The 20,758-nt window shown below is 49.0% G+C and overlaps 8 protein-coding genes across 8 annotated transcripts; 4 read left to right on the top strand and 4 right to left on the bottom strand.

Moving 5' to 3' along the window:
- Window positions 1–2,626: 2,626 nt before the first annotated feature.
- FMAN_01194 (uncharacterized protein) lies at window positions 2,627–3,154 on the top strand (the record flags this gene model as incomplete). The annotated part of the gene is made up of 1 exon (XM_041832019.1): window positions 2,627–3,154. One exon carries the CDS (start codon window positions 2,627–2,629, stop codon window positions 3,152–3,154), a length of 528 nt encoding a protein of 175 aa, XP_041676531.1.
- A 201-nt stretch (window positions 3,155–3,355) lies between these two features.
- FMAN_01193 (uncharacterized protein) lies at window positions 3,356–4,618 on the bottom strand (the record flags this gene model as incomplete). Its single annotated transcript, XM_041832008.1, has 1 exon — window positions 3,356–4,618. One exon carries the CDS (start codon window positions 4,616–4,618, stop codon window positions 3,356–3,358), a length of 1,263 nt encoding a protein of 420 aa, XP_041676530.1.
- A 1,492-nt stretch (window positions 4,619–6,110) lies between these two features.
- Window positions 6,111–6,443, bottom strand: FMAN_01192 (uncharacterized protein; the record flags this gene model as incomplete). Its single annotated transcript, XM_041831997.1, has 1 exon — window positions 6,111–6,443. The coding sequence occupies one exon, from the start codon at window positions 6,441–6,443 to the stop codon at window positions 6,111–6,113; it is 333 nt and encodes a 110-aa protein (XP_041676529.1).
- Window positions 6,444–10,271: 3,828 nt separating this feature from the next.
- FMAN_01191 (uncharacterized protein) lies at window positions 10,272–10,973 on the top strand (the record flags this gene model as incomplete). Its single annotated transcript, XM_041831986.1, has 3 exons — window positions 10,272–10,391; window positions 10,491–10,729; window positions 10,835–10,973. The coding sequence occupies 3 exons, from the start codon at window positions 10,272–10,274 to the stop codon at window positions 10,971–10,973; spliced, it is 498 nt and encodes a 165-aa protein (XP_041676528.1).
- A 1,360-nt stretch (window positions 10,974–12,333) lies between these two features.
- FMAN_01190 (putative ribosomal protein S12, cytosolic) lies at window positions 12,334–13,132 on the bottom strand (the record flags this gene model as incomplete). Its single annotated transcript, XM_041831975.1, has 4 exons — window positions 12,334–12,403; window positions 12,459–12,755; window positions 12,872–12,948; window positions 13,118–13,132. 4 exons carry the CDS (start codon window positions 13,130–13,132, stop codon window positions 12,334–12,336), a joined length of 459 nt encoding a protein of 152 aa, XP_041676527.1.
- A 2,154-nt stretch (window positions 13,133–15,286) lies between these two features.
- On the top strand, window positions 15,287–16,454 carry FMAN_01189 (uncharacterized protein; the record flags this gene model as incomplete). The annotated part of the gene is made up of 2 exons (XM_041831964.1): window positions 15,287–15,738; window positions 15,788–16,454. The coding sequence occupies 2 exons, from the start codon at window positions 15,287–15,289 to the stop codon at window positions 16,452–16,454; spliced, it is 1,119 nt and encodes a 372-aa protein (XP_041676526.1).
- A 674-nt stretch (window positions 16,455–17,128) lies between these two features.
- FMAN_01188 (putative aldehyde dehydrogenase) lies at window positions 17,129–18,690 on the bottom strand (the record flags this gene model as incomplete). The annotated part of the gene is made up of 2 exons (XM_041831953.1): window positions 17,129–18,506; window positions 18,563–18,690. The coding sequence occupies 2 exons, from the start codon at window positions 18,688–18,690 to the stop codon at window positions 17,129–17,131; spliced, it is 1,506 nt and encodes a 501-aa protein (XP_041676525.1).
- A 497-nt stretch (window positions 18,691–19,187) lies between these two features.
- Window positions 19,188–20,576, top strand: FMAN_01187 (uncharacterized protein; the record flags this gene model as incomplete). The annotated part of the gene is made up of 1 exon (XM_041831941.1): window positions 19,188–20,576. The coding sequence occupies one exon, from the start codon at window positions 19,188–19,190 to the stop codon at window positions 20,574–20,576; it is 1,389 nt and encodes a 462-aa protein (XP_041676524.1).
- Window positions 20,577–20,758: the final 182 nt, after the last annotated feature.

The following is a 20,758-nucleotide window of genomic DNA, read 5'->3' as shown; positions in this document are numbered from 1 at the left end:
GATCCTGATGAGTTGACCATGGAGCAGATCCAACAGCAATATCTTTCAATTCAAACCCAAGTCCGCCGAGTTCCGAAGCTCAAGCCGGAGCTGTATGCATTCAGTAGGAAGCATTCGATAAATTAATCCTTAGTAGGATGGTTGGGTGAGGATGAGTGAGGTTTAGAGTCTACAACAGTTCCTGTATACATACAATGAACGTTGCACAGAACTATCTTCTGATTGTCACCTCGTCTAAGTTTCTCTATCCAGCTATGCCCTCGCGTTGTATTGTTCAAGTTGGCTCCGCCTCAAGCATGTGGCCGCTGTGCTCTCGGGCTCGCCTCACAGTTGCATAAGGGCATATTGTATGCACTTGCAGGAGACTGGTCGGTTGTGGTCAAGGGTCCGTCCGCTCTGGGCCATGGTTAACCAACGTAGGTATGTATCTGTATCTCAATTCAATTGACGTCGTCTCCATGAAGATCGTCAGGCCAAGAATTTTGTGTTCAAGTGTAAGCCACCTCCGCAACCGCAGTCATGAATGATTTTGTGCCGACGATGCCGTTCCCCTGTAATAATCAGAGATAGAAACAATCAGACCAGAGACTAACATCGACTTTTCCCCATATGAGTGATAGTTGAGAAAAGTACCTGCGTTGAACGACAGAGGTACCTTGAGAACCCAGCTAGCAGCAACAGGGCAGCGGCTTACAGCACACTAAGTATCAAGCGTTTGCCTCTAGCCATTCATTGGCTGGCCGAGTTAGACGTGGTCTCCCGTGATTTCCGTTGATTTGCCTGGCTTTTGACGCAAATTGCCGAAATGGGGTATGTGAGTATACCCGCCTCGCTCGTGAGTGGTCCTCGCACAGGTGGCCCAGAATAGCATGTCGCTCCCCGATACCACAGCACCAAGGGCGTTGAGTTAAGCTTGATAGATGGAGCCAGAGGTTGGCTGTGCCGAGCTTAATCACAGCGTATGGCCCAGGCACTCTAGGTACTGTCTTCTCTGTGCTTCCAACTCAACAGACAGTGTCCATCCGAGACGTTCCCCGAGGTGGCATTCAATTCACCGCCAAGAGTGGTTGGAGCGACCCGTGCCGAACAGTGTGGGCTTCTGAGACCCTGCTGCATGGGTTGGCCATGGATAATCAGCCTCTCGGTGAGTGGCAGATTGCTCAAGTCCCAAAAGCAATGGCCATAAACACCCAATTCCGCTTGGTCTCCATAGATGGGCAGTCACTAAAATCTGACGCTGGACTACAGCGCCGGGTCTCATTTCAGCCGATTTATGTAGTACATATGGCTGCGTGCTCCGTGCTCCGTGCTCCTTTCTCCCCGTCGACTCATTGTAGGGCGTGGATGCCAACACAACAGGGGGAAATCTTTGGTAGCTTATAGGAACAGTGAAGTAACTAACCCTTTGAGGGCGTTATCGACTTGACGACTAGCCTTGCACAGCATAGCGTGCAGGGCTTGGAAAACGGCGATGCAGAGCTAGGATTTGCTAATCTTGTGAGACGATATTTGAATGAGGGTAAGATTGACAGTCTGAACGAGGAAATCTTTGTCCGGGCGGAACCTATTCCCTCCCAATGTTACCTCGCGGAATTAGCCATGCTATTGGGAACAATGAACTGTCGCATCACAAACCGCCAAAGGGTGTTTGCTATGCATCATGAATTCATCATGGGCTACAAATAGAACGTTAATTGATAGCCACGGCCTAGAACACGTTAGCCACTCTTCGGTATTCATCTCCTCGTTCTCTAGTTGGCTGCTGTATCTCAGCCTTGAATTTCTTGGCTTACCACGAAACATAGCCACGGAAAGATTATACGAAGCTAATTTCAGGCTAGTGCACAGATTGCACACCTTTGAAGCAGCCAGAGAACGCCCTGCAAATAGTTTGTCAACAGCAAAGTCAGCTAACTCATACTCAAAAGTCAATACTATAACGGCACTATCGAAACTTACTGGCAAAGCGCCGTAAGCTGAGTTGTAAAACATCTTCTTTCACACCGACAGCTCCATGCTCTGTCATGTATTGTTTCCACGGAGTCTCCGCATGACAAAACGAGAACGTATCGATAGCGAAGTTAAGACGAAGGAAGACCCTTATCGACCTGGCTTTGCCTTGTGGAGTGAGAGGTTGGTTCGATGGAGATGACCCAGAGAATTATAGCCGAAACGGCAACTATACGGTGACCCCCTGTCGAAGGATCTGGGTGCTTACCAATGTTGTTCCAACACCAACACCCGAGAGAAACTCCACGGAACAGCGAGATTTCAAAGCTTCAAGATGAGACCGACCTGCGAAACACGGATCAAAAACGGCCCCAGCTTTGTAACAGGAATATATTGTGAAAGTGACAGAGATAAGGCCTGATTGGCTAATTCTCATGCAGAAACTAGCCGTTCAGGATCATGTTTTTCAAGGGACATGCCGTCTCATGACATTTGCTTAGAAGTGTAATATTCGCCATGGAGCTGGACAGTATAAGGAAACAAGTGTTTCTCCCTCTATCAGCATAATCATCACCATCAGCCGAGCAAGCCAGCAAGCAAAAGATCGAAGTTCTCAAACACCACCACACAACAACCAACATAGGTAGTTGACAGTCAACAAAACACTCTCCCCAATATGTTTTCTGAAGCCAAACCACTCCCTCCCGTCAAGAGATTCATCACCACCCATGACTCTAACGGGAACGCCATCTGGGATGAGACTATCCCCATTCAAGTTGAGGGGAACCGCAGCGGTGGCTTCACGACTCACGTCTCATATGTGAACGAGGATGGCACCAACACTCTGACAGGTGACAATGACCTCAAGTCATACAGAGAAAATCCCACCGAGAAGGACATTGCTCCAGCTTCTGGCTCTGCCCTTAGAGTTGTCGACTTCTGGCCTGGCTTCCCCGCTATCATGCATCGGACTGCCAGTGTCGACTATGGCATAATCGTTGAGGGCCAGATTGACTGTATCCTCGACAATGGGGCCACCAAGACCTTCCGCAGAGGCGACATTATCATCCAGAGGGGAACCAATCACGCCTGGAAGAACACTGGAACTGAAGTTTGTCGCATCTGCTTCACCCTTTTACCTTCGCCCCCCGTCAAGATCCGAGGCGACGAGCTCGAGGTACACGGCTTCGCTGATTTTCCGTGACTCGCAGAACAATCGACCCTCTGAGCCGGTAAACATCACAGTATGAGGGAGGCAAAGCAAGTACATTAATAATGATTGATCATGTCACACTATTGTACAAACCATCGCCTGCCCCTGCGAATGCAATTCGACTTTTGTTCTCGGTCACCCATTCTACAATTTGAACCCCGTGCCATCTTCTTCGATTCTGTGACCAAGCTCCTACCACCCTTTAGTGATGCTTTGTAATTCCGTCAGGAAAGCGAAGCACAGCGGTTGGCGTAGGTCCTTCTTGATACGCTCGAATCGGCTTTCGTCGTGCTTGGTGATAAGTCCATGTCTTACCATAAAATCCAGCATCACCAGTCCGCAGTTAGGCTTCCATCGATTGCTGCTCAGGCTTTCCGTCACTTCAGGTACTCCCATGGGCTCAAATCTCTCGATTGCGCTCTCCATCTTCTTCGGTCGAAAGCTTGGGTCGGTGATCTTGAGATCGTAGACGAATCGCAGGCCGGGCTCGAGGTGCTTGTTGTAGAAGTCACCCGCACTCTCGTCTTTGAGGTCGAAGAACGTAATGGACGAGGCCCTCTCTACGGTCCCAACGTGGATACGCATCTGATTGTCCCCATCACCGCCCCCCATTTCCTCAAAGAATACTTGTCGTGTCTGGTGGTCTATGGTCAACCCAGCCTCCTCTCTTGCCTCCCGTTCCAGCGTCTTGCAAGGAGCTAGCTGTCCATCTATCGTGTCGTTGGTATCTGCGCCTCCAGCTACGATCTGATCTAGCATCCCAGGATAGCTGTAGTTGGGGTCTTTGGAGCGATGTGAGACCCAAATTTGATCAATAATTTCCTTGCCATCTTCCTCCTTTACTCTGTAGACATTAAGATGAACGCCCACCGTTAAGACCCCCAGGACTCCTCGTAATGGCAAAGGAATGCGCAAGGGCAAGACGTTGACTCCTGGATCAGCTAGGTGAATCGGGCAATACTCCTGATCTGCTTCCTCTGTCACCTTCCACAGACTGAAGGCGGGGAACATATCTGCGTTGGCGGCTAAGAGCTTTTGAAATGCGATCTTGCAAGCTTCTGCAGGAGAGGGAACGTGAGAAATCCCGTCTACAGCAAGGTAGTTGTTACTCCTTACGATGGTAATTCTCCGAACTTCGTCGCCTTTCTTATTAACCGTTTCACAACGAAACCATTTAGCGTCCCACTGGATCTTCATGCAGTCTTCCTCCCGGACATAACCCACAACTTCGTCGATACCTTCGATGAACAACTTCCACAGGCTTGCATGCTCATCGAGAAGGCTGGCTTTGTTGGCCCTCTCGATGACTCCGTACAGACTACTCATGGCAGGTATCGAAGTATGAGTATTGGTATGATGCTGATAAATGTGTTTGCAACTTAAAGGTGGTGGTTCAAGTCGCGTCGAGGCTGTAACCAGAAATGGTGTTGGATGTGCAAACTTTGTTGAAGCCATGGCGAAGACGTTGAAAAAGAGCTTGTAAGGAAAGGTAAGTTTGCAACGTTGGGAAAGAAGGCTCCGGTGAATGCAAACAGCCGTTCCATGAGGTCAGTGAAGGAAGGATCGTTGTTGAAAACCCCCCAAGGCCTTGCAGTGAAAAAGTCCGTTTGCGCTTGCATGGATTTGATGGATGAATATAGATACCCATGAAATAAGGTAAGGTAAGGTACTGCCTGTCTGCCACCTGCAATTGGGTCTCCAGTCTGGTCCGTGAACCGCAGCCTCGGGTGGCCACTGCCTTCTTGCCAGCAACTGGATGAACAAATATTCGTGATGCGGGTAGGATTGGCAGTAGCAGCTACTTGTCTGCGAGGTGTCGGCACGTAATATCCCCTTAATACTTGTGGTTCACAGTTCTGAGAAGGAACTCAGGTAACCCTCCCCTTGCAGCCAGACGAGCTTTCCGAGTCATGAGGACGACTGTGTTTATTTTGGTGCAACAGGCGGCTTGTGTTATATGGATTGGATGTGAGCGCGTGCGTGAGTAATTGTGATAGTGGTTTGTGACTGTCTGTGATTGAGGGGTTGTTCCCTGCGTTTTTGTTAGTGTATCTCGATGAAAGTGCAGTTGCTGATCGGTTCAGGGTTTCAGGGTACCTACCTTACCTAGGTATGTACTGTTGTCTAGGACATACATGCGGAGTACACATGCATTTATTCGCACTTCTTGGTACACCCAAGTGAGAGCTTGCGCGAATTAGAAGGCATCCAGCTGACTATGTACCCGGATAAATTGAGCATGTACGGATAGTTGGAACTAACCTACTAATTGAGAGGTCCTGAGAGGTCCATTCAATAGTCTCACTTTTGTTGCCCGTACCTTACCTTATCTCAAACTCGATAGGTGGTCTAGTAGCGGGCGGGAACAGGAGCCGGACACCCGCCCGCTCGCCCGCAGAACAGGGGCTTGACGGCGCTGAGCCATAGCCGACCGAACTCGAATTCGAGATGAGGATTAGACTGGATAGTGCAATACAATACAATGTTTTCCATCCTGATCAATTTTTTATTGTTCTTTGGCTATTGTATCTTACTCAGCTTATTGCCGTAAGTCAACGATTGTGTCTTCTGATTCTTCTGTACACCCTTGCCCCAGCTCTTGGTTCAGTACCATTGACCAGTCCTCCGGTTCCATCTCATACCAGTAGAGTGGTCCTCACTGGGGTTCTGTGCCTGTGTGACACTACATACGAAATCAATTGTGTAGAGTGAAATGAAATGATGTGATGTGATGTGAAGCAAGTAGAGCATTGATGAATGCTGTCCGTCCTTATGCGCCTGTGATCCTGTGCCTGTTGCCCGTGTCATACCCATATCCATTCCCAACACTATATTTGCGGAATTTCGTTTCGTCGTTTCAATTTCCCTCATGATCTTACATAAATAAACGCCCTAAATATCGATGTCGTAGCAAAAGCCACCGTCGAGGTGGTCTATGGGGGAGGTCTTAATGAGCCGCAGTGTGACGGGCTACTCCAGGTCCCGGATATGCTGCAGCCTTTGCGATAGAGTGATCGTAGAGCCTTGCACCAGCTGAAGCTGCAGCTGCGGCTGCGGCAGCCGCAGTCGTAGTATCCTCGAGAGCATGTTGTGCGAGTACCGGTGTAGATAGTGTCGCCGTCGCGGTACATAGGTTACATAGCTCCATCTGAGGCTCAGGGGTAAGGCAGTAGAACGGGCTCGAGCATTTACGAGCGCAGCGGGTGAAGTCGATAACCGTCTCACCAAGGCTATGGCGGCAATCCTTGCACATCCGCTGGGCGATTACGGTATGGCACATGGTGATGAGATGTGGTTGTACAGTGGAAGAATATGTAGTATGTAGGGAGAAGTATGCAGTAGTATGTGGTAAAGGTATGTAGGCACGATGTATTTGTTGTAGTATGTAAGGATGGATGGAAGGGAGGGAGGGATGATATGTAAAAGCGTTGGGATGTGGAGGCCAAGGTGCAGATGAAGAAGGTTGTTGATAGATAGCCGTGAAGCTTAATGTAAAGAATAAATTTCGAAACGGCCAAAAGCTTGGTTATCTAGCTGTAACACAGATATGGTGAGGCCTCGTTGTGTATCGACAACGTAAGCACGCAGAGGCGCAGCTGCGAATGTTGTTTATATTGTTGAAGGAGGGTTGGACGTATCTCAGGCATAGGTAGAGAAGGTGTGTCGACGAAGATTGTTTTTATCCAACCAAACAAGCAGAGAAGCAGGGCAGGCAGGATTCCAGGGGGCTCTAGGACCCTTTTTAACCTTTCGTAAATCTTCCGTAAGATCGAACTAGAAGTCTCGGGGTGTAAGTACCAAGAGTGACAGTTGCATGACGCACGTAGGCAAGGTAGTAGTTGTTGGGATAATAGAGTTAGGCTTTGGTCAGAAAAGGGAGAGGGAAACATCCAGATAACCCGATGGCCGAGTACAGTACAGTATGTATGTGTTGTGTGAATGAATTAGAGAGACAGCAAGGGGAGACAAATCGGAGGGAGTATGTGTGTGACCACAGAACGCCATCATATGACTATTCATCTCCTCAAAGGGAATACTCGGAACAGAATTGGGGGACGTACAAACCACTTACTATCGACAGACAAGGAAGGCAGTTGGAGGATGAAAGGGTGTGTGTTGAAGCGCCAGCGCCAGCTCAGCATTAATCGTCTGGCCTCAAGAAATTGTCAGCCCAGAGGTCGTGAATTGGTAGGTTGAAAGGTCTCATTCAGAGCCCAGACTTTTTTGTTTTTCTGAAAGCGTGTGCCGTGTGCCTTCTCCTGCCAACAACCAAGAGGGATCGATGCATCCGTGACCAGCAAAAAGAGCTTTCCCCGCATTGTACCATCTGCGAACATCCAAAGGCAAATAGAGCCTTGACTAATAAGTTGCAAGGGACGATACGGAGGTTACCTTGGCTCTGAAGCTACTGCAAGGATATGCAATCACAATGAGGCACTTTATTGCAACTATGTCCCCCCATCAGCGGGTATTCTCGCCTTTCTGACAAGAAGCAAAAAGGGCACGGTTTTGTCTGCAGCTTTGGATAGGACGACACGCGTCTCGGCTTGTCTTGTCTTGACTCCATTCCTGGGGGGGTTTTTTCGCGGGGAATGTCTCTGATAGGTATGGCCAAGTATGATCCATTGTAACTAAACTTGGCGCGCACCCCAAGCTTGGCATTCTAGATGGGCTTTTGCCTCTTACACGCATAACCAGCCAGGCAGCCCAATGTACCTTTTTTTCCCTTCTATCACATGGCATTTCATGATCCTTATCACGAACAACCTGACTAGGGAGCTTGTATCACTATTTTCACGTCATGCCTCATCATGGCATCGTGAGTAATATTGTGCGTCTCGTGTCGTCAAAAACGATACCTGATAAAGGGCGCCCTATAATTTGCTGCGAGATGTTTGCCCCCTTGCTGCCTGTCAAACACACGGGATGATGTAGAATCTACGTGAGACAGGGGGGAATCGTCCGCCTGCAGGTTTGTACATACGGTACCTGTGAAAATCAACATCCAACAAACGACCTGCATTTTCTATTTCTTCCATCGATTTCGTTCCAGCGTAAATCACCGGCCCAATACCTCCGCCCATCATGCAATAACAATCTCGATCAGGTTTCACAAAGGAACATGGCTCTCAGTCTCAGCTGATGCATTTGCCTGATGCCCACTTAATCAAGATCTTGAATATCAGCCAGTATTCGTCTTCAGAGACCACGTCTTCCGTCATCAGGAAAGGCATTAACTTTGTCAAGTCTTATCATTACGACGGTCACTCGGAACCATGACTTGGTCCTGCATGGAGCCAAAGCACTGGGGTGTCATCTTGATCGAGGCGCCGCATATGCATTGCACCTCTTCCGTCATATTCTAGACCAGCCATCTTCATTGACTTCTATCCCAATTGGTCTCCCCGGATACTGCTGAGTGGTCCTCTGAGCTTGCTATGGACGAGTTGGATGAGCCAGAATCTCCATCACAACCGCTAGGGATTTTGAAGAACGTTCATGACCGCTTCGCTGGCTCCATTCAATCCATTGACAGACAGCTCAGGGTGTCCTCAAATTGACCTGACGGAGGTAACCCGTGAGAGGCTTCACAACGGCAGTTGTTGTTTGGTGTGTTGGTGAGCTCTTCACTGAGGTTGGTTCCTATAAGTTTGTCGTCAGAGTTGCCAGCGTGAAACTTTCTAATCCCATAATCAGAACCACGGCAGCGCCATGCCGGAAATTTTCACTTGAAAGGCTAGAAGGGCTTCATGTTGTCACTGTCTACTGGTTAGAGAACGCCAGAAGAGGCGCGATACACAATTTAGGGCTAGTCATGTCGATCTTGCTAAACCTTGTGGTAGCCTCAGCCACTTCTGATGAACAGGTTTTGGATTTATCCTCCCAAGCTTTTAATCATAGCTGGGTTGATCAATTCTCTTGTGATGATGTTTGTGGTACCAGAGAAAGTAATCTAGGCTCATGTTGCTGCGTTCCACTTTAGGAGTCTCGGGAGTTTAAAAGGCTAGATCTTAGCCATTCAACCCCAGGACGAGCAGAGCTGACTATATGATCTTACTGAGGTATGGCCTGTAGCTTTAGGTAGCAGAAAATGACGTTAAGGTTAACACTTTAGAATCTGAAGTTATTGGTTGATTAATTTTCTGCTCATCGCGTCTAAGGCAGAGGTGGAACAAATGCTCGAACGACCTGATAATTGTGTGCCAACCGCTTGAGTACAAAGTGGTACAATAAGTTTCGAGTAAGGTCGCTGAGTCTCCAACAGCTGAGGGGATATGATCAGGAAATTATCACTAATAATGAGGTGATTGACGCGTATCAAAAAATGCTGTGTTGGTTTACATGAAATTGATATTGCTCCCGGGTAGGTGATGCTCAAGTAAAATTGTGGCGCAAAGAGGATCTAGCTCTTGTCGCTTACAATCATGGGATGGATGAGGCATACTATATCCTGGATTTATAATTTATATATCGTTTATTGCTACAGGGGTGTGAGGGTTAGTAAATTCTTAACATGTTAATATTTTTATGCGCGCTCTATGGTCTTTCAGTGATTTTAAGAACGTGAAGAATCCATCATGCCGTCCACTGAGGCCCGATAGCTACATATCTGACAGCACCCGAAGACCAACGTTCATGTCATTGCGGACTGAGTATAAGTTCATGAGAAAACATAGGAAGCCACAGGAGAGAGAACAGCATGCTCGCGGCAATACTTAAAAAAAAATAACGACTTTTCTTCATATACATGTGCAAGCCGCAGGAAGCAAGACTTCCAACATTAAATCAAGATGCCGAGATAAACCGACATAAGGGCTTGCTGAGATATGTCAAATCACAAAAGTCTCTTCATCACTTAGAAAAGAGGTCACAAGTTTTCCTGCCTCTCTTTGGCAAAGTTCTATTGATTCTACTATGTAACCCCATGCCATGCTCGCCGTGGAGTAGCCAATGGTAAACACCTATAATCCAATTGGCCAACCACTTAAATTGCCTTACGTAAACATCTCGGACCGGCGACAACCTCACTTGTTGATCTTGGTGCGGCTTCTTCCCACGAGAGCCTCACAATCAATCGCTCAATTGAACGCTGCCCAATCCGCCCAACATGTTCGTCGCACGACAGAGGGTAGCAGGCGTGGCTCGTCAGCTGCAAAGGACGGCGCGAACCTACGCCTCCGACGCCCATGCCCATCACAAAGCCCCAGAAGTCAACGAGTCGTTCAGCGTATGTCAAGTCACACTAGCTTGCACCACGCAGCTCACGCCGACACCAACGCAATCGGATGACTTCAATTGAAAATAATATACTGATTATGATCCCTAGACCGGTTCTCTCCTCGCTGTTGGCGGTTTCTTCGGCTCCGTTCTCGTCTACCAATTCGTTCCGCAGGAGGGCGAGCAGTCCTCAATCCTCAGCCTCATCGACAAGTACACTTCCCGTGGAAAGGACTGGGAGGATATCAATGCGCTTCACACAAAGGCCATGGAGCAGGCTGGTTACGACCGAAACCTCTTCGAGAATGGCGGCAACAAGCACCGATTTGTTGATGTTGCCTATCCCGAGTTCGTCTACCTGATACTACTTGCTGTTAATTGACGGAGGCTGCCACCTTCTCTTCAGTGACGGAAAGTAGCTGCTGCAAGAACCATTGCTAATCAGAGAAACAGGGCAATGACTTCGTATGCTCCCCGAAACAATGTCGCTGGCCACCTGGCCAACATGGACTACGTCGTTGAGCACTACCGACAAAAGCATATCCAGGAGGAGGAGCGGAAAGCTGCCAAACTGGCACAGAAGGAGGAATAGTGTTATAAACTAGCCATGAATCAGACATACCTATGAATTCATTTTTCTATTGAGTTATTCAACACAGTTACCTCCTCAATTTGACCCTACATATCGAAGCAAGTTCGCCCCTTGTGCTCTTCAAACGGCCTCCCGCTCCTTCTCGATACCCATTGTCAACACCATTGCCTCAAAGCACTTGCTCTCTGGTGGCGATTAGGTCTTTCCAAATACTCACCTAACGTTAGCTTGTGCTTTGCATTACTCACCTCTAACCACCCATCCCGCGAAGTCGAGTTTCGCTTTGACATCTCCCAAACAGGTACTTTCAACAATAATTTATCAACAGCAGCCATCATCATCCGTTTGAACCCAAACAGTCTTTTTCTAGCTCGGAGTTTATCTCAATAGGAAACTACCTATAGCAACATGACGGCTAACCAGAGCGGTCGGAGCAGTGGTAAGAACAAAACAAACAACCTGTGATAAGATGCTCATACAATCTAACTCCCAAAGACATGAACACTGCAGATTCATCATCAAACTGGAGGGTAGAAGGACGGACTAGACACATCGAAATTCGCCACCGTACAGAAGTCAGAGGCAAAAACTGGAGTTTTTGCCCGTCGTGGCCTTGCTCGTGGCCAGCAGATCACCGGCGCAAACCACTCAATATTTGCTGCTCCCGATAACCCCCAAGACCCTCCTACGGATTTATCTTCCCTGTGCGAAACGCAGAGAGTCAACTGTAACGCGCTGATATCTATATGCCACGACAAGTTCAAACAAGACAACGCCTGCCAGCACCCTACGATAACCACTGGCCTAAGGAGGAGTTTGGCTTCAAACATCAACCATGGTTGCCCAGGCTGTGCGCAGGCAACATTCATACTTGCTGAAACCTACGACATTACGTTGACTCTTGAGAAGAATGTCAGAGCAGGCGAGGAGATATTGGTTGACTTCGGCCAGGACCGATTACGCCTCAGATGTTCACTTTGCCATACCAGGGAATCTACATGGAATTGGCGGAAACGCCAGTTCAAAGGATTTCTCGCAAAACTTGACCCGCACAACATGTTCAAGACCACCGAACGTCTGGGATGATGTCATAAGAACTTGAGGCTTTTCAGTTCAGCAGGTTAGCCAGGTCAGGGTAGGAAGGGTTTGTGGAGCATGGTGTTTTAGAAGCATTATCACAATTATCAAGCATCAGCGGTAGTCGAGGGTAGTCATCAAGCGGACAATGCTCCTTTATTGTACTAATCATGGTACCCATTGTCATCAGTGTTTTTGATAGATGTTTTGCCCATCTACCAGAACCAGTCCTTTTCGCCCAAAATGTCCATGAATGCAGAAACCACCCGAGACCGCAACCTTCTTACTTGAGGGGAATGAACCGAGAAGAGTGCGTGGCACCAATACCGGGCCTACCGTGCTTGACAGGCTTGCTGGGGGGAGGTTAGTCATATTTCCCCTTGTTGGTGGTAGAGGGTAGAAACGTACTATGAGATAGAGAACTCAGCCAGGTAGTGACCAACCATCTCAGGCTTGATCTCGACCTGGTTGAACTCCTTGCCGGAGTAGATACCAATGACACTGCCAATCATCTCGGGGACGACAATCATGTCTCGGAGGTGGGTCTTGACGAGGTCGGGCTTCTCGTTGGGCTGAGCCTCCTGCTTAGCCTTTCGGAGCTTCTTGATGAGACCCATGGGGCGGCGCTTCAGGCCACGGTTGATCCTGCGGCGGGCACGAGCGTGGACAACATCGCGAAGCTGGTCGGAGGAGAGGTCGAGGAGCCTGTGGAGTGGAGAGAAATCAAACATCAGCATGGGTTCCGTTCGCTCGGGGGTGCGACCTCGCAAGTCTTCATCTTCCAGCAATCGAGGCGCAGAAATCGTGTAGTGGCAACATACTGATCAAGGTCGATTCCTCGGTAGGAGAACTTTCGGAAGGCTCTCTTTCTCTTGAGCTCGGCAGCCTGCTCGGCGTCCTGTTATCCGGAACACAAGTCAGTCAAGCTCTTTTTTGTATTCTCTCCATCTCTCCACTATCGTTCATCATCGTCGTTGGTAGCGAGCGGGAGTCGAGGGTGCCATGTTGGCGGCGGGTGTATGTTTTCTATTTCCAGAGGGGAAGGGATATATCGAGAGCACACGTACGTATTCGTCAGCCATGATCGCGGTGTTGTGTTGTTGAATTCGCTGAGCGGAAAACTGATGGCCTGGCTGGGGTCGATTTGAAGGCGGTTGTTGCAACAATCGCTTAGGCGCACAGGGAAAGAGCGATGTAGGGTTTTTGCCCTTCACCCCCTCATCACGTGATCATTTTCAAACCTGTCCGTGATTGTGGAAAACTAGGGCCGGTACGTACCCTACCTAGCTCTGGCGACGGAAGAAATGAGCGCCGCGATTCCGATATTTCATGGGGATGCGAAGCTCTTTTATCGTCTCATGAATTAGTTGGTCCTAACCTCATAGAAACACCATGTCTCGAGTCTACTCACATCGATAGCTTCTAGATCACTGTTAGTGAAGACATTCGATTGGAATGTTATCGATATTGATAGTACGATGGTCCATCGCAACAACAACATTTATACGAAATAGTGTAATGGGCATCACATTCAGATACTGTACAATGCCATGAAAGGATGGCGTAGACCCGACGAGACCGGTAGTTATCTTGAATAGGTTACTCTTTCAACTCCCGGCGAGCTTGTTGAGTTGGCACTTGATCTTCAATCATCTAGCCGTATAAGTGGTTGCCCTGGCTGGCTGGCATGTGCTACTGTAACCTTATTGGCAGTCTGCTTTCACCAGCCATGATCTCTCGGCAGCCAACCGAGCTTCTGAGCAACTCTATTCCCTTTTCCCTCTACAAATCGTCTGAGAATAGACGCTGATTGGGATAAAGAAGCGAACAGATCCAGCCAAGACTCGCGGCTCGCCTTCTTCAGCGCATCTTATGATTATTGATTCCTTGTCATCTTTTCGTGTGGTTTCGTCCTACATTGGCGGTGCAACGCCAAGAGTATCAAGTTTACTGGGCGTTGTGCTTTGACAGTCAATTGACATGCATTTGCTTAAACAAGTCAAGTCGGTTTCTCTTCAGCAACGGAAATGTAAAAGTGAGTTGAGGTAATAGAACGGTGAGTTGATCTCATGACTGATAATTGTGGCCAAGACGGAATTTTCTGCCTTTTTATCTAGGGAGTGGGATTGGTTGCTCATGGCCGCGGCTTGGTGTGCATGTTCCAAGACTTCCAAGCCGGCGTATTCGGCACAAACCAAGGCGGCCTTCATTTCCCGCGTCAGAGACTCTCAATTCGATACTCATCAGCCAAGACCGTGGGTGGCACTGGGGCCAAAAGGCTCGGCTTAGGCTGGACGAGCCCACTATGATGAGCATTGGCCCTCGTAAGCTACTGGGCATGGCCATGGTCATTGGGCCCCTCCCACAACGCTTCCGCAGTAACCTGTGATGGCTTGCGCGTGTCTTATGATGGAGGCTTGACGATGACATTCAGTATAAACCTATACCTTATTTGAACGACTATCCGTGACGACCATGGGCTGTAGCCAGGGAGAAGCTCACCTCACCTGGAGCTAGGTACAATACTACTGCTACGACTATGACAATGAGGACAATGCGGCATTGCCCAGAACTCACAGCGGTCAACGTGGACGTGTTTCGGTGCAATCCAGGCCTTGGCGTTTCTCGGCACCCACCCGTGATAAGATTTCGCCAAGCCTTCAAAGGCCTCAGAAGGGGAACACCAACGCTACCGCACCCGTCTTCGCTGCTGTTACTGTTGCTGCTGCTGCTCGGCAGGCATGCTATGGACTTGTCTGGCTGTTTGCTTTGCTTTGCTTGGCTGGTTCTTGTCGTTTCTTGGGTACGAACCTTTCCTTTCCTTTCACTCATTTGTCACCATTTCTTGTCTTTCCCGTCTGTGTTATATATCTATCCCCATCGGTTCGTTCCTCTGCAATACCTACGCCCGGATGGCCTTCGACATTGCCAGAGACGCTGTCCTCGATATTCTTCACGCGCTTCTTCTTGTCTGCAGCTGAGATATAGCCAAGTCTGCCCGAAACCCCACACTACAGATTGTCTGCCCAGCGAATCTTTCCTTTCACGCGCCCTTTTGTCCAACGAGAACGCAAACTATTGGTCGCATTGCCGGATGGACAAGAGTGACGATCGTCATTGATACGCCGAGTTGACGGCAAGCAGAGCACTCGTGGTGCGGCTTGTAGTCGAATCGGCCTGGCATATAAGCTTAGAGTTGTTTGCAATTACTGCAATTCCTTGCAGTCACCAAAGCCATGTCTTCTTCGATCGAGGATGATGAGTCCGCATCTGGGTTATCGTCACTAGCTTCCGCCGAGCCATCATCAACCATCTCCCTATCCGACCCAACGCCTGCTCCAACAACACTTGTAATCGCACCTAAGCCTACCAATGAAGACGACCTAGACGATGACGGGATATTCCCACCGATGACCACACCTTGGACCGGACCTGTTGATTGCACATGGACTTATGATGCAAACAAGGTACCAAAGTCAGGTTCTGACGGTCTCGCAGCAATGCTTGACTTGCAGCCAATTGCTGGAGCGAAGTCGTTGTCTTGCTATCCCGATGCCATGTTTGATAAAGGGCTTACAGGGGTTTACAGTCCAGGCACATGCCCTCATGGATGGACCACCGTATCACTGCGCGTTGATACTAGTGAGAATCGGGACGACGAGACAACGACAGCTATTTGCTGCTCATCGTAAGTCATGAGAGAAAAGTGTTTAGATGTGCCATTCTAATTGCAGTAGGGAATACACTCTGGATGGCAATTTGTGTAAACGTTCGGTTTCATCCGTGTTGGCTGTTCCTTACACATACAACCAGACAGCTCAGACTTATGATGCTGTGTCAGACACACCGACGACTTTGTATGGTGCAACAATTGCTGTTTATACCATAAGAGCCCTGTTCAAAGATAGCGACAAAGATGCACTTGGACTCAAGGATGAGGACGATATCCCAGGTACTGAGCATCATGGCCGATCCTTGTCCCTGGGCGCTCGCATCGGTATTGGTGTTGGTGTCGCGGTTTTTGTTCTGCTTGCGATAGGAGCACTTGCCTTTTGGCTCATTCGAAGAGAGCGAAAGAAGACGGAAAAGAGACGAGCACACGAGCTCGGTGCGGTCGGAAGCATGCGTCACACCTCGCCAGGACCAGGAGACAACTTCTACGCGGCTGCGGACGCCAACCGTCGACGTGATAGGAGTCGCCAGACCACAGAGCCACCACCAGCTTACGAGGCTGCTACGGACTCGAACAGCATGACCGAAAACGATAGTCAGCTAAGCGAGGATACGGCGACACGGGACGAGGAGATCAGGGCGTTGCAAGTCCAGAAAGAGGCGATTCAACGCCGCATAGAAGAGCTGGAGCGTTCTGAGACGCAGTCACAAGAAGACAACCGGCGAGATTAAGACTAGAATCAAGTGCGAATGATCAAATTCTGGAAGCGAGAAGAGAGCGAGGGATCATGACTTGGACGGGAAACGGCCTACACACCTATGATACCACTTTGCGCGGCTGTAGCATGTTGCTACGGGCTATTTTGCTTTTTAACTACACACACACTCATCTTACAGGAGGAAATATCCGAAAGTCGTTTTTAGGAGTACGGAGGTTGGGTGGGAAAAGATTATCAAAACCCAAATAATTTAATACCAAAGTTTTGAATTCTTGATTTACCAATGCTTATTACAAAAGTTTCCTTGCCCCTTTGTTGTAAATTGTAATAGTCAGGTGTTGATGAGACAACCATATAACAAGAGTCATTGTCTTAGTTTTGGCAACAGTGGTTGGCTCAGGGAGCTTGATAGAGTCGGCGAAGCGTTGTATGAGATGGACAGGGCACATCGGCCAGATTCATTTATTTATCACAATAATATCTCAAACCCGCTGGGAACCATCCAACCCGCGCACTTACGGACTTCTTCATTGATAGCCAAGAGGAGGCAGAAAACATGGAACCTCTACCCTAAGTAAGTAAAAGGCTTATATAAATTTAGTATTTGATATAAATGTAGTTGACCTCAGATCAGGCATCTCCAGCGCCTCGTTTGGTACCAGAAGTGTGTTGCCCCCTGTGGACAGCTTACATTGGTAGTACATTGCCAATATTCACATGAATAGCCTTAACGTTGTAGTAAGCCTCCAAACCTGCCTCGCCGAGTTCTCTTCCTATCCCACTTTGTTTGACTCCGCCAAAAGGCACTCGGAAGTCTGAGTCATTGCTGCTGTTCACCCATACCATGCCAGCCTCGATTCTACGGGCGACGTTGTGAGCCTTGCTGATATTCTCTGTAAAGAGCGCACTGCCGAGGCCATACATCGAATCATTAGCCAATCTCACTGCTTCATCCTCGTCTTTGAACTGCAACACCGCGGCGCATGGGCCGAAGATCTCCTCTCGGTAAATCCGCATCGACGGCTTCACGTCGACAAAGATGCTTGGGCTGACGAAGTACCCCTTTTCGAGCCCAGGTGGCATACAGCCATCCAAGATATCTTTTGCCCCCTCTTCCTTTCCAAACCTGACATATTCTCGCACTCTGTCAAAGTGCGCTTTGCTGACGAGGGGACCGAGGTAAGTTTTCTCTTCGAATGGTTGGCCCACAGGATATTTCAGCGTTGTTGATTTGAGAGCGTCGAGGAAGCGATCGAAGATTGTGTCCTGAACCAGAATGCGTGTTGTTGCTGTGCAGAGCTCTCCTTGATTGAAGGTGAAGCCAAGGTGAGCCCATTGAGCGGCCAAGTCCAAGTTTGAGTCTTCGAACACAATCAAAGGAGACTTTCCACCAGTCTCAAGGGTGAGCTTCTTCATGTCAGTACTACCGAGTTTCATGAGCTCTTTTCCTACGCGCGTGCTCCCAGTGAATGAGATTTTAGATATTTGCTTGTGAGTTGCCATGGCGGCACCAACAACGGGACCTAATCCATTGATGATATTGACCACACCAGGCGGGAAACCGGCCTCCTTGACCAATGTGGCCAGATAGAGGACAGAGAGAGGTGTAACTTCTGAGGGCTTTAAGACAACAGTGTTGCCACAACACAATGCCGGGGCGAATTTGGTGATAGCCATGTTAAGGGGAAAGTTCCAAGGAACTATCAAACCACATACACCGATTGGTTCTTTAAGTGTATACGCAAGCTTATCAGCACCAGTGTCGATAACTTGCCCGAAGAACTTGTCCGCATACCCGGCATAATAGCGGACAATCTTGATGGCATCCTCGACGTCTCCTTCAAGTGCGATACTGTATGCCTTTCCAGTATTGAGGGATTCGGCACTTGCGAGAGACGTGCAATTCTTCTCCATGAGGTCAGCCAGACGGAACATGAGCTTCCCTCTATCAGTTCCTGACAAACTGCGCCAATCAGGGTGGGAAAAGGCGTCAGCAGCCGCTTGAACGGCCTCGTTGAGATCCTTCTCGGTGGCCAAAGCAACCTGGGCTATCTCTTCCTCGGTCCTACGGAGACATGTAAGAAATTGAGCTCAAGTGAACTAAGAAACTCTGCCACTTACGCAGGGTTCACCACGGCAAGGGTTCTTGCATTGTTGGACTCGACGAACTCATTGTTGATGAAGAGGCCAACAGGCTGTGCCCATTTATGGCCATTTGGAGCCGAGAGGTCAACGAAAACAGGCGCCATCGAGACTGGCTGTGCAAAGCCGGTGGTGGTGATGATACTGATTCAGTATTTGCGATTTGGAGCGATATCGTCGCCACCCTTATACCGAAAACATGCAGATTGAAGCAATTGATAGCGAACTTACTCCATGACTCGTAGGTCAGTCCTGCTCAACTGTGAAGATCCATGGAATCATCCGACGGTGGAAATTGACCGACGGTGTATTTCCGACGGCAATTTGACATCCGTGGAACGATTACTTGGTGTCTTCGAAGACCTATGGAATGTGGAACCGTTCAGCAAGCTAATTCGAAATGAGAGAAACCTGGGGTAAGTAGGTGGCAGCTAAGTTGCGACTTGATTTGTGCCCAGGTTTGCTAGTGGTGAAGCTCCATGTGAGCCTGAGATGGCACCTAGTAGATAGAGCCGAGATACAAATATCAACACTCTTACAGCACCATCCGTCACGATATCATCTGAGAATCACAGTCTCTCAATCTTTCATCTAGATAATCAAAATGCACCTTTACTCTCTCTTCACTTCTTTGGCCTTGGGCTCCTTTGTACTTGGAGGTGCGGGCCCGTCAAAGGCACCAACAAGCCCTTATTGCAAAGGAGAATGCCAGAAGAACTTTACTATGGGCTGGGAGATTGATGCTGGAAACTGGGTGGCTGCGAACCTCAGCCATGATCCATTCTGGCATCTTCCGCAGAACGTCTCGACAGCCAAACCTGGTGATATCCTGCGATGGCAAGACATCGATGCTACCACTGTCGGCGCCAATTGGACTATTCCTGCCGGCGCGTCCCTTTCTAGATTTCAATATGCAAGCGAGGATGTTGACGGAAAGATTGTTGCCGCGAGTGCATTTCTCCTTATCCCATATGCGCCGACAAATGGTGCCAAAAGGCTAAGGACATTGGTATGGACTCACGGCACTGCTGGCGTCGTCCCTATCTGCGCCCCCACGAACCACAGAAATTTATATTACGATTGGCAAGCACCATACTCTTTTGTGCAACTTGGATACGCTGTCGTTGCACCGGACTATGCTGGCCTCGGAAGCACCACGCCCAAGGGATTTCAGTACATAGCAGGCTGGACTCACGCTGCCGATGTGGCATTCAGTGTTATCGCTGCCAAGAAGAGAATAGGGACACTTCTCTCTGACGAATGGGTGACTGTCGGTCAGAGTGAAGGCGGGATGGCCGCTTGGCGTGTCAACGAGAGGCTGGCGCTGCCAGGCCAAGATGCTCTGAAGAAGGCCGGAAACTTTCTCGGCTCAGTCGCCATCGCCCCGGCAAACCGCCCGACCGACCTCATCGACTATCTGAACAGCATGCCTGCTTCGGCAGATGGCTCTGCCAATGGACTTACCGCCTATCTCCTACCCAATATCGCCAATCTCTACCCAGAGCTACATGTTGAGGATTATCTGACCAAGACTGCTATCGGACGTCTCACTCTCATACGGCAGAGCTGTACATATGGTGGTTACTACGCCGCAGGGAACATGGCCAACGAAGAATTCTACAAGAACTCATCGTGGACCAAGCACCCGGCGGTTGCGGCATGGAGGAAGACGTACATGGGAGAAGGTCACTGGAAGTTGGCGGCGCCCTTGATGATAGTTCAGGGGGTCGACGATGGAATTGTTCCTATCAAGTTTACGGTTGAGGATTACAAAAAGACCTGCAAAGAAGAACCCGGCTCTTCCGTCAGATTTTTGACATACGCAGGTCAGAACCATGACAGCGTTACGGTCTCCGCGCAGGCTGACTATATGTCATGGGTCAATGATTTGTTCAATGGAAAGAAGATGAAGAAGGGTTGCTCCCGGGAAGATATTCGTCCATTGACAGATCGGTTTCAACGAGTGGCCATCCAGTATATCGCCAACTTGTAAATTGAGAGGCGAGTTGCTGCATCTTCTGGCTGCAAGGGCTTGATCTTCCATCATGTATGCGGCGAGCAGTGCAGATTGAGTTGGTTTGTGTCATGGGTACCGATTTTGTTAGAGGCAGCTTTGAGGTATTACTACCTATCTCCTTAACTGTCCAGAGGTATTAATTTATTCCAGAGTCAGTA

This window comes from Fusarium mangiferae (assembly GCF_900044065.1).
Source record: "Fusarium mangiferae strain MRC7560 genome assembly, contig: FMAN_scaffold001, whole genome shotgun sequence".
In the NCBI taxonomy this organism is placed as follows: domain Eukaryota; kingdom Fungi; phylum Ascomycota; class Sordariomycetes; order Hypocreales; family Nectriaceae; genus Fusarium; species Fusarium mangiferae.
Note: the sequence above shows the minus strand (reverse complement) of the source record. Positions and strands in the feature narration are given on the sequence as shown.